The 13,481-nt window shown below is 33.4% G+C and overlaps 1 protein-coding gene across 2 annotated transcripts; it reads left to right on the top strand.

The window, feature by feature from the left end:
* Positions 7,710–13,275, top strand: LOC109336536. Of its 2 annotated transcripts, none has more exons than XM_019573197.1 (7): positions 7,710–7,792; positions 7,962–8,104; positions 8,622–8,755; positions 9,334–9,478; positions 10,131–10,733; positions 11,508–11,687; positions 12,991–13,275. In XM_019573197.1, the coding sequence occupies exons 1-7, from the start codon at positions 7,762–7,764 to the stop codon at positions 13,159–13,161; spliced, it is 1,407 nt and encodes a 468-aa protein (XP_019428742.1). In that variant the 5' UTR covers positions 7,710–7,761; the 3' UTR covers positions 13,162–13,275. The 2 variants fall into 2 exon arrangements, with proteins under 2 accessions (XP_019428742.1, XP_019428743.1); XM_019573198.1 differs by lacking the exon at positions 7,710–7,792 and having other exon boundaries at positions 7,957–8,019; positions 8,073–8,104.

A 13,481-nucleotide genomic window follows, 5' to 3' on the forward strand; every position in this document is an offset into this window, starting at 1 on the left:
AATTTTTGGTCCACAGCTACATGAAAACACATTTCTGTCATGACTATGACTAGATCTATCTTTACATAGAAAAGATTTATGTATTGACAGTGTATGAGTTTTAAGCACTGTTACCTTATCATCCATCATTCATATTTAATCATCACCGACTCTTTAAGAAAAAAAGTAATTTAAATAAATTGTAGATGATGCACTGATTGTGTATAAATCTTTACTCTGACATTGCATAGATATTATACTCTTATTTATAATGTGCATGGTGGGACTAGATAGAAGTTGCTTGTTGAGAGATATATCTTTAGAGCTTTGACATAATATCTTGCTTACATAAAACAATCATGTTATAAGATTGAATTAGAGTGTTCTCCCCCTTCTCATATTTGTTTCAATTTTATATCATTATTTTGGGAAGGATGAAGCACACTTTTGTATGTTGTTGGGTAAAGAAAGTAGGAGGAAATGTTAAAGGGAAAACTAATAAAAAAATGAGACGAGTTATTAGTTATTTGATATGAAATAAAACTGAAGAAACAATGCATATTTGTGAAATGATAAATGAAAATAAAAGTTTTATTGTGAGGCTCATGTTAGTTTTCCCCTTGATATTATAAAGATCCTTCATGTTATTGTCATTTTTTTCCACCTATTAGAGAAGTTGAGTTTCAGTGTAACTATTTTTGTAACTGATTTTCACTTAATATATCTAGGCTCTTTTTTTGTTTTTTTGTTCATAATGTATCTTGCCCCTGCCCAGATATATTACAGTTATGTTCTCTGCTCTCATAAATATAGAGCATGTACCTATTGCATTATTTATTCAATAATACTAATATAAAACATATTTCATTTTCTATTCTCTCTTTCTCTTCTTCTCCTCTTCCTCCTTTCTCTCAAACCCGATATTCTTCTCACCTCATGGTTCTCTCACTTCTTTCTCTTCATCATCAAATTCAAACAAGATATCATGAGCTTATAGATCTTGAAGCTTCATGAATTTTTTCCCGCCGATGTCACCTTTTCTCTCTCCTCGACCTTTGATGGTGGTTCCTCCAGCGATGGTCACGTTCTCTCACAACGTTTCAGCAAAGCTTTTAGAGGAAAAAATACTTCATCTAGAAACAATAGGTTGAAGTCGTTATAGCTTCACATCGGCTTGAAAGATTTGTTGTAAATCCTTAGATTCCTTTTCGCTTTCTTTCAGAAGAAGGTCGTGAGCTTCATCAGTTGAAGCCAACTTCTTCTCTCTGAGCTTCGCACCATTAAGAAAGGAACTCAAACTGTTACTGAGTTCATGTCTCGTATAAAGGTGTTGATTCACTCTCTTGCTGCGGTTGGTGAGGTAATTTTCAGTCGTGAACAAGTTCATTTAGTGCTTGAAGGTCTTCCTTCCGAGTATGAATCTTTTGTTACCACGATCAATAATAGAACCGAGTCTTGCTCGTTTATTTAACTTGAGTCTCTTTTAATGGCTCCCGAGATTGATTTGGAGAGGATTCATCCTCCCACTAATGAGGTGTTTTCGGTTAATATTGCTAGTTCTTCCCTCAAGAATCAGTTCTCTGGACATCAACCTCAGAATCTTCGTTATGAGGCAGAGGCTGTTTTTCCTTCAAAAATTATGCAAGATTCACCTGCTGGATATAAGTATTCTTCCACTGAATATCAGCTTGGGGCTCCTCATACTAGTAGAGGACGCGAAAATTATCCTGGACGTGGCAGGGGGTATCATTTAGGATATGGTCGAAGTGTTGTTCACTGTCAGCTTTGTTATAAACCTGGTCATAAAGCTTTGCAATGTTGGTATCAGTTTGATTTAATAATGCAGACACAAATTCCTGCTTCTCCTGTTCAGTATGCTAGTATGCTTCCCCGACTCAGGTTGTGCGTCCTGCCTCCACTCACTATGCTCCCTCACATTTTCAGCAAAACTATTCAGGACCCTATGGAAATAATGTTTCTCCTATGTTGCATCTGGGATATCGACAACCTTCTGTTTTAGGGCATGCTCCTATGTCATCTGCTCAGTCCCATTGTGATTCTTTTCATCCAGCACAGGGGCAGCCCAACCTTCAACATCATTCGATTGTTATGGAGCCGTAAGCTTACAAATCTCAATTGTGGTATCCTCATTCTGGAGCGACAAATCACATTACTGCTGATTCGTCGAATTTGATACACTCTGCTGGCCTATCCGGATCTGACAACATTTTATGGGTAATGGTTATGGTGTTACTATTACAAGTATTGGTACATCAGAGTTTAAATCCCCTTACATCCCCTCACGTGTCCTCACTCTTAAAAATTTACTACCGGTTCATTCTATAACCAAGAACCTTGTTAGTGTTAGTCAATTTGCCAAGGACAATTCTGTTTATTTTGAATTTCATTCTCACTATTGCTGTGTAAAATCTCAGGTTGATGGTACCATACTTCTATAGGAAACTCTCTATCCTGAAGGGTTGTATGTCTTCACCGATCTCCAACTTCCAGTCTCATTGTCATCTTCGGCTTCTAGTACTACTAGTCCTAATGTACCTTCGTGTTGTAATTTTGATGTTTCTTCCACATATACAAACTCTAGGAATGATACTTTGTATTTGTTATGGCATTCTCGGCTAGGTCATCCAAATAAAGAAGTTGTACAACATATTTTGAAACACTGTAAACTTCCTCTCATAAATAAAAACAACACTGTTCTTTGTAGTGCTTGTGCTTTAGGTAAATTATATTGTTTGCCTTCAGGACCCTTACACACGGTTTATTCTACTCATTTTGAGTTGGTGTTTATGGATCTTTGGGGACCTTCTCCGGTTGTATCAGTTTCAGGGTTCAAATACTATATGTTTATTGTTGATTCTTGCACTATATACACTTCGTTTTTTCTCCTCAAGCAAAAGTCTGAAGCCCTTAGTATTTTTAAGCAATTTCATACTATGATTGGAGTTCAATTTAAGGAAGTCTTAAATTTTGTCCAAACTGATTGGGGTGGGGAGTTTTGTCATTTTGTTTCCTTTTAAAAACTCTCGGTATTCATTATATAATTATCTGTCCACACACTCATCATCAAAATGGGATGGTCGAAAGGAAACATATGAATATTGTAGAAATGGGACTTGCGTTGCTTGCCCAAGCTTCTCTCCCTTTACAATATTGGGAGTATGCTTTTGACACTACTGTCTATTTCATCAATAGAATTCCCAGTCAGTCTATTGAGGGTAATATACCTTACACATGTCTATACAAATCCCATCCTGACTACACTTTTCTAAAAGTTTTTGGTTACGCATGTTTTCCTTGTTTAAGACCTTATGCCGAACACAAATTACAATATAAGTCAGAAAAGTGTACTTTTCTAGGGTATTCTTCACATCACAAAGGATATAAGTGTCTTTCTTCTAACGGTAGAATGTATGTTTCTCGTGATGTTGTCTTCAACGAGACCAAGTTTCCTTACACTGTTTCTTTCACTCCCACATCTAACCACCAGTCTAGTAGTAGTGTGTGTATCCTTCTCTCGGTGGTGTTTCAATTTCCTCCTATAAGTACCTTACATATTTCCTCTACTCTAGCTACTACCTCCAACCCCACTTCGTTCTCTACTATTCCTTCTCACAAGTCTCTCAGTCCATCCTCATCCATGTCTGTGTCTCAGCCTTCACTGGTTCATGGTCCTAGTCAGGTGTTGTCCATTAATTCTCACCCGATGCTTACATTGTCAAAAACTGTTCACTCTAGGATTTTGTCTTCTCCTAGTGCTCTTATTGCCTATGTTGAGCCAAAATCAGCAAAGATTGCCTTATCTCTTCCTAAGTGTCGAAATGCTATGGAAACAAAATTTGATGTTTTAATGAAAAATGACACTTGGAATTTGGTTCCTCTACCTAAGGATAGAGAAGCTATTGGGTGCAAATAGGTGTTCAAGGTCAAAGAAAATCCTGATGGTGCCATTAATAAATGCAAAGCACGGCTGGTTGCTAAGGAGTTTCATCAAAAACCTAGGTTTGACTACAATGAGACATTCTCTCATGTTGTAAGACCAGTCTCTCTGAGGCTTGTGTTAACCTTAGCCCTAACCTATGGATGGAATGTTCAACAAATTGATGTCAATAATGCTTTTCTTAATGAAGTACTTGAGGAGGTAGTTTACATGCAACAACCAGAGGGGTTCAAGACCTCAGATAACACTTTAGTTTGCAAGTTGAACAAGGCTATCTATGTCCTCAAACAAGCTCCCAAGGCCTGGTTTGATAAACTGGCAGGAACTCTCTTATCCTTTGGTTTCCGAAAGTGCAGATGTGATCACTCTATGTTTCTCTTGACTACTTCTACACATAAATTGTTTGTGTTGTGTTATGTTGATGATAACATAATCACAAGTACTTCTTCCATTTTGATTAAGCAACTTATTGAAAAGATGAATCTTGCCTTTGCTGTTAAATATCTTGGTACTTTGGATTATTTCTTGGGCACTCAAATTCAAAAACATCGGAATGGGTCCCTTCTTCTTACTCAATCTAAATACATCAAGGACTTATTACAAAAATTTCATATGGATAATATGAAGAGTCTACCTACACCTATGGTTGGAGGATGCAAACTTACTAGGCATGGGAGCAATTTCTTAGAGGATGGTAAATTGTACTGATCTCTTGTAGGGGCCTTACAATACATCACAATTACTAGACCAAAGATTTCGCATAGTATCAGTAAGATTTGTCAGTTTCTCTCACAACCTCAAGAGGAACACCGGAAAGCTTTAAAGTAGATTTTACGGTATCTCCAAGGAACAATTACTCATAGTCTATTATTAAGACTGATATCTCCTCATCATCCTCTTTCTCTCTACACTTATTGTGATGCAGATTAGGCCTCTGATGATCGAAAATATACTTTTGGGGCATGTGTTTATCTAGGTCCTAATTTGGTTTCCTAGTGGTCAAAGAAATAAGAATGGGTTGCTTAGTCCACAGTTGAAGCAGAGTATCACAACTTGACTCTTGCTGCTAGTGAGATGATCTGGATCCAAAGTCTCCTTCAAGAATTGCAGTTCAAGACCTCTATTGTAGTTGTTTACTGTGATAATATGAGCATTGTCTTACTTTCCAGAAATTCAGTTCTACACTCTAAGACCAAACATATTGAGCTTAACCTTTTGGGCCAGAGAAAGGACAAGCAGTTACTTGTTGAGCATGTTTCCTCTTAGCATCAAGTTGCAGATATCCTCACTAACCTCTCTCTACTTCCATATTTCTTCTTCTTCAAGATAAGCTCCATATGACCAATCTATGTACTGCTCAACTTGATCATGGTGGCTCCAAATTTAGGAGGGAATATTAGAGTAGTTGAGTTTTAGTGTAACTATTTTTGTAACTGATTTTCACTTAATGTATTTGGGCTATTTTTCTTTTTTTTGTTCATAATGTATCTGACCCCTATAGTTGTCCAAATATATTATAGTTCTCTTCTCTACTCTTATAAATATAGAGCATATTGCATTACTCGTTTAATAATAATAATACAAAACATATTTCATTTTCTATTCTCTTTCTTCTCCTCCTCTTCCTTCTTTCTCTCAAACCCAATATTCTTCTCACCTCACGGTTCTCTCACTTCTTCTTCCTCTTCATCATCAAATTCGAACACACCCTAGCTTTTTGTCTTGTAATTGTTATTGTGGTCATCCCATTTTAGGTTTTAGTCAGTGTATATTTTTTTTTCTCATTGTGTATTACTATCATTACTTGCTTCAAATTATGATTGTTAAAAATTAAATATGTAGAAATGTAAGACCTACTATCATACTCTAACACATTGACATTAGACAAAGATGGCATGACCTTATTTTTTAGCACTAATTGCTAATAATACATAAAAAAACTCAAATAGACTTGAGAGTATTTATTTTGACATAAGGTGTTTGTTTCAAGACTACTTTTAGTAGAAAGTAATAATAAATGTTTAAAGTAAAGTAGACATTAAAATATTGAAGAATTGTTTCTTTTTTTTTGATAGTCCTATATTATTTAATTAAGTTAAATGATAATTTATATAATCATAATATTTCCACATTGCAAAAAGACAAAGATCAATGGTTCAACCACCTATTTCTTTATTAGTTATTACATTCAAGATCTTATCATCTCTTGAATCATCGACCATTACCACTTTCCATAATTATTGTTGATTTCTACTTTATCAATAATTTATATGATGCACAAGAAAAATTGAATTCCATAATAGAAAAATAAAATAAAGTTATATCTCAAAATCTCGTAATAGAAAACAATCAACTCCTTGATGTGAAATATAAAGAGAAAACTTAACATTTTTTATATTTTAGGTAAGCCTTGTACATGATTTTTTGAAATGTTTATGATGAGTTAAAATTAAATTTTTTAAACTATCAATTAATTATACATTATTATATATTTTTTAAACTTAGAATGTCTGGTCTTATATAACTAACATAAAAATAATACATGTGATATTAAATAATTGATCAATTGTGATAAAAGCAAATATGATAATCCTATCCTATTCCATGGTTTAGTGAGTTGATGGATATGACATGATAAGTTAGAAAAAATGATAATTTTCCCACATCTTTTACCATATACCTTGAATTGTTGGTTTAGTAGTACAATACATTATTGACTCTTAAATATTATATTAAGCTAAATATTAAATGTTTAATTTTTAGAAGTTACATCTATTAATATATGCAATCACATATTTTGAAAAAAATAATTCTTTACTCATACAATAATAAGATATATTGATTAATCAAAAACTTCTTTTTCTTACCTTAGTAAAAGCCCCACAATTTTTAATTTGGTATGGTTTATTATCTTACTTGTCTATTTCTCATTCATCATTCTATTATCATTCCACATGATTATTTGAGGGTATAAGGAATCAAGTATGTATATTCAACCCTTAGCATTTGTCTAATATAAATTATGTTTTAAAAAAAACCAAAAGGTGAAAATTATATTTTGCTTATACGAGGTTAATATTATACACTATAAATTTTTTAACCAATTATTGGTGACCTATTTTTATATAATTGAATCTTAAGAGTGACACTTGTTAGGATGGCTAACCACAAAATTCAAAAAATATTAGTTTCTTACCCAAAAATAAAATGAGAGGATACTGTTAGTAGTACGAAAACAATATATTTTTGTATTACAATGTGTATCTTAAAAATTAGAGTTTTTATCCATCATCCCTCACTTTTAAATAGTTTAAAATCCATGCACTAATAGTGTAGATTTTTTACATTGTCAGCATATCATCCACCATTGATTTGTATTACTTTTGTTTAAGAGTCAATAGTGGTTAACAAATCAATGGTGGATGATTGACTGACAGTTTAAAAAATACTTACACTGTCAATGTATATATATTAAATGTAATACTAAAATGAAAATGATGCAAAGTATAAATCTTTAAGTTGACATTATATATATATATAAATAAAATGTATACAGATAATATATAAGTTTTATATATATATATATAAATAAATAAATAAATAAAGAGGATTCGTTTATACTCGTTTAAGTTATTGATTACATTCAATCTCAATCATTCATCCTAAATTAAATGGGTAAATTTAAAAGTTATTTAAGATTTCTATTTTTGTGTTTGATAATCAAATGTATATACATTTTTTGTGGATGATTGATAGTGTAAGGTGATCCCATGCTTAACATGGAGAATTCAAAAAATTGATTTGCGGCAAAACAGTGGAATGCTATGGAAGCAGAAGAACCTCATCAATCTCACAGTCTCTCTTTTTCTCACTCATTCACCTTTCCATTCTTTATCTTCTCTACCAATTTTCACTATTTACCAACATTATTGCTTTATACTTCACTAACTCATTCATTCTCACAATAACCCATATTCTAGAGTTTCATTCAATACAATTTATGCTATTATTGCTGAATGTGCAGTTTTTCCGATTGAAGATATGAAAAGTGTGGTTGCAACAGTGAGTGGTTACCATGGATTGGAGCGATTTCATCTCATCAAGTTGATTTCGTATTCCGGCGCTAGTTATGTTGGGAGGATGGAATCAAAATCAATCACACACTTGGTCAGTTTATTTTGTTTGTATCAGTGATTGATTTGAGTTGAATGTTCCAATTTTATGTGCGTAAAAGCCTTTTTGTTTGGAGCAATTCTGTAAAAGTGACTCTTTTCAAAAAAGCTGAGTTTCTGGTTTATTCGGAGTTATTTTTATTTGTTAACTTGTATCAATGATGGATTTATGTTGAGTACTTGAGTGTTCCGAATTTGTTTACTTAGGATATGTATTCTGCTTTTCCATTAAAAAATGACTTTTGATATTTAGTGTTGTTGAACTTTTACTTAAAAGTAGAAGTTTAAAGAAGCTGAAAATTAGCTTTATGAGAAACTTCATTTATCAGTTTCTCAAAAAAATCACTTTTTACGTGTATCTTAGAATTACTTTTTAAGGCTAAAGAAATGGGCCTAATGTGGAGGTGAGTTTAAACTGAAGAGGAGGGATAAAGAATAAGGAACAACTTGTTAGCTGAATGAGTGGGGATGATTCTGTTTAATGGGTGTTTCTTCTGAATTTGAGTGATTAGGTTTGTTGGAAATTCGAAGGAAAAAAATTTGATATTGCCCAAAAGCTCAACATAATTGTAGTCAACCACCGATGGATTGAAGATTGCATAAGGGAAGGAAAGCGTGTGCCAGAAGATTCTTATATTTGGCAAAGGTGAATTTGGAATCCTCCTTACTTCTGAATTATACTCGAGTGCTTGTATTTTATTAATTTTTTTAAAGAAAAATAAAACATGATAAGCTACCTTTTCTCAACACCAACATTTTGCTTCAAGAACTAAAATGGCTGTTGAAAATGCATAAACTGGTCGATTTAATATGAGCTAGTTTTGCTTTGAACCATGCCATAATTTAAATCATCATTTTACTAGTTTCTATTTGAGGTATAAAACCATTCATAGATAGGCTCCAACCTCATAGCTTGATCTTTATGACAGTTGGTCCTTGAGACATGGTATTAGAGCAACAACTTCTGCGAAACTCAGTCCTTGAAGTTTTGATGTACTGTAGTCTGAATATTTTGTATTGTATGATGAGATTTTTTTATGGACCCACTATGGAGTTTGCTGATGTTTATTAGTAAGATTTTTATTTTGTTTGAAATTTTTTGGATGCACTTACTTGGTTATGTAGGAATTCATTTTACCGTTACATGATTTACCAAATAATCTGGCATGCAGTAAAATATGGAGAACAATTGATCTTAAATTCACTTTTATTTTATCTTTTTAGTGGTCATGAAGCAGGGCCACTGTTACTGAAAGATCCTCCACACACTGTTCAAGCAAATAGCTTGAAAAGGAAGAAAATGATTAGTGACAGGTCATATGATATTGGTTCTGAAAAGCAAACAACTGACTTAAGTTCTGGTAGTCAGGTATGCAATAATATTTCCTGGTAAGTGGTAACTTGTTGCCAATATCTCTAATTTGTCTCAAACTCGAATAACTGTCTATTTGCTGTTCATGATTGCTTTCCTCGCAAATACTTTGCTATTTGTATGTGTTTTCCCCTTAATATGATCGATAAAATGAAAAGAGTATCATATGCTTGATATATTCATGGACATTAGAAATTACTTTAAGCAAGCTAATGCAAAATACCTATGTTATAATTAGCGAATGTTCAATATGATTCATATGTAAATTAGCACACTCATATAGTCTAGAAATAGTTTATCATTGATTGATTTTGTAGATATAATATTTATGTATTGTTTATGTATAAATACAACATGCAAGTCTCAATCACTCATGAAATTTCCACAAATCCTTGCCTAAATCTAGACTTCGCAATATGAAGTAGCTGATTCATTGAAAGAACTCTTTTGACTATCTATTGTTCTCAATGCAGGTGCTTTAGAATACTTGCATGTGCTGCATCTTGAACATATCCTCATATAGGGTCTTTAAAATCCTTATGTCCATGTTATACTGGCAGACCAAGTAAATGAATAATGACTAAATTTTGGCTCTTTTAGAGTGCTTGCTAATCTGTATTTTTTTTCTTCTGATTTTTCCATTGTTAAGCACGTGGAGTTAAATTCTCGTTCTTCTAGTCGATTGCGGAAACAAAAAAGAAATATGTGCAGTGATAATGGAGCTAGTACTGTAGCTGGACCTTCTCATAAAGGAAGAAGGATAGCGAAAAATATTGTAGATGAAGTTGTCTTGGATCCTATCATTTTGGATTTAACCTGGGAAGAGGACCAACTTACCAGAGTAAATAGAGTGCACACTGATGCTGCAGCTACCTCTAGTCATTCTGGTGGTGTCAACAACGAAAATAGTCTTGAAAATAGAGAAGGACCAGATGCCAGATTACATAATCAAAGTGGAGCTGTCAACATAGCTACATATGGCATTGAACAGATAGTTGATTCAAATAATGTATCTACCAATACAAATTCCACTTTGTTTGAAGAAGATTCTTTACCTATGGCACAAACATCAGTTTGTTTTAGTGCTGAGAATTTCACAGATAGTGGTCAGATTGATATTGTTAGTGCTTTACCTACTTCGAAAGAGTTGTCATGTGTTATATGTTTCGAAGAGTACAGCTCTACAAGAGGAATTTTGCCGTGTGGACATCGGTATTGTTATACATGCATCCAGAGTTGGGTTGATCTTAGGGTATGCCTTTACTTTTCTTCTCTTTTTCATTCTTATTATTGAAAGCGTATTAATTGATTTGTATAATCTGCTCTTGCATGCCATTTTCATTTGAATAGATTGCACGTTTTAAATTTTAACCAATTTTTTTTTATTTAGCTTTGATTCATCAACTAATAGTTTGCCTTCTGGTTTCTTATTGGGAATTTGAGGAACCACCTAGCTAACAAAATTGTGCTTTGTTTTTCTTAGTTGAACCATTTTGGTAGTAACTTAGTATGTATATTTGAACATTATTCAGGCCAAGGTATTGTAACTCCCCTTTAACTGTAAAGCTGTTTCAAAAAATGCGTACTTAAAGATTTTAATCACATTACATTTTGATCTGCTATTGTCACTCAACTTTTTTACATATTAAATCATGTCAGCTCTGGTACAAAACTTACTATTATGAGACGCGACTTATCCAAATACAGATTGAATGGGTCAGGATTTTATACAACACCTCTTTTATTTAAAGAGACACAAGTACACAACAATTAATCCTTTATGTTCAGAACCAATATATCCCCGATATTGAAATGATGTTTTAACATCTTTGCTCTTTATGTTCATTCCTTCTACTGGTTAGAAATGCCTGTTGTTGTATTATTTATTTTAATTTCTGCATGCAACAGTAAGGTTTTCATGGGGAACGTTGACTGGATCATGTAAACCTTGTTTGTCCAGTACAGCTTTACTCTAATGCCTGTTGAATGTTTCTTTTATTTCATAATTGCTTATCAATATTTATAGACTTCAATGGGAAAAAGTTCAACCTGCCCATTGTGCAAGGCAAGTTTTGTGATGTTCAAGAAAGTTGAGGATGCAGCCACTGGTGATCAAAAAGTATATTCCCAGACAATCCCATCTGGCAAGTCAACCTCAGATATTTTTGTCCGCACGGTTCAAGAATTACCCAATTATGGTTTTGAGGTATGCTTATCCATTTAACTAGATTCTTCGTTGTGCATGTATTGTGTTATTTTCTTCTCTTATTTTTTCCCATAGTAATTTAAACAAGAGTTGCATCTTGCTTGGGTTTGGACTCGGGAGTAATTTATGGAGGGCATGTGTTTGAAACAAATAAAGAATCATAAAATGATAGAAAACTTGAAAAAGTGGAAAGAAGTTGCTAGAGAAAGAGACAGGTGGACAATGAAGGGTGTTGTTTAAGAGGTGAAATTTTAGGGTGAGATAGCTGCCATGTATTTGTAGTAGTGGTTGCTGCTTGCTGGCTTGGTGGTTTTATAAGATAGTTCAGTCTTTTAGATTCTGGTGGGTTTATATGCCTGGCAATCAAACTTCTATAGAAAGAATGAGTTGTATGCATTGTGTTTCGGAATTATTGAGTGCCTATCATATGAATTGAATGACCTGGAGGAATTTCACACGACCATCATATACCATTTTGCCTAAGTTGGATAGTTTGTACTTCTTACACATCTTACAGTTTGATATGTTTTTGTGATACCATATGATGGAGGTGAAAGAAAACTCGAGTTTCCCCCGGCATTTAGATCATTTTCAAGGATTTCTCATAATATTGAAACTTGATGGATTATATTAGTTTGTGATTGAACATGTTAATTGTTGTGTCAACCAAAATTGGGTGTTGACAATGATGCATGAACAAGAATAAAAAAAATATATCTGAACATAATTTGCTTTTATTATTTTGTGAATGGACATTTTTGTGATAATTCCCGTAAATATTGACATTCTTCTACATTGCACTTCTCTGCAATGAGAAAGAAGGAAAATGTTTAATGTACAATCAATGGGGACAATTTTTGTTATCTTTTTTGTTTTTTTAGATGCATTTTTGAAATGGATGTGTAAGTAAAAGGATAAAAAGTGAATTGAGAAAGAAAGCAGAGATTATCTGGTACTTGTCAATTTTGAGTTTATTATTGGTAAAATAGTTGGGAACATTTGGAATAACAACTCAGATTACATACACAGTTGACATTTCTACTCTTGGAACACTCCATGCTACTCTCTAGTCAAATATCCACTAGACTACCACTGTCTTAAAATCTTATAAGATGAAACCAATGGAGGCCGTATCCAAATTTGCTAAGTAAATTTGTAAACAACTTTTGCATGTTGCAGTAATAGGGCATCTATGAATCCTTTGCATACTAGATTTTCTTTAACAATGTACTTCTCATAACATGTTCCAGTCATTCATTGTGTACATTTTGCATGGAATATGATTTGTCTTATGGTTATACAGTCAGGTGATTGCGTAGTTTGCCGTGGTCGGGAACCTGAGGATCTGCTCCAGAGCTGTGATGTTTGCCGATGCCGAAGAATCCATCTGTATTGCCTGGACCCTCCCTTACTGCCTTGGACATGCAATCACTGCAAGGATCTTAGGAGGCTTTATCACCATCACTCTTATTAGTTCTCATCTTTTAATCCATTGCAACCCCCCTTCTTCCTCTATTGAACAACCACTTTGTCATTATGCAAGAAGATGAAGAATCCAACATAGGTAATGCATTACAATGCAATGAAATGATTGATATTGTTTAGATTAGTAACATTAAAAAAAATCTAAAGCAATTCATCTTTCAAGGAATAAAGATCAAGGCAAGGAAACAATACAATGTGCATTGAAATACAAATTGGATTGTTAAAAGCAAAATAATTTCAAGATGATAAATAAACAAGTACAATTCAATCAACAAGTTTTAAAGATCCACAAACTTTGATTCTATGTAT

The sequence above is a fragment of the Lupinus angustifolius genome, chromosome LG20 (assembly GCF_001865875.1).
Source record: "Lupinus angustifolius cultivar Tanjil chromosome LG20, LupAngTanjil_v1.0, whole genome shotgun sequence".
In the NCBI taxonomy this organism is placed as follows: Eukaryota; Viridiplantae; Streptophyta; class Magnoliopsida; order Fabales; family Fabaceae; genus Lupinus; species Lupinus angustifolius.

Coding starts and splice junctions, on each gene's coding strand:
- LOC109336536 (XM_019573197.1), top strand. CDS start 7,762: ATGGAAGCAGAAGAACCTCATCAATCTCACA. Junction 7,793..7,961: donor AGAACCTCATCAATCTCACA/GTCTCTCTTTTT, acceptor CTGAATGTGCAG/TTTTTCCGATTGAAGATATG. Junction 9,479..10,130: donor ACTTAAGTTCTGGTAGTCAG/GTATGCAATAAT, acceptor TCCATTGTTAAG/CACGTGGAGTTAAATTCTCG.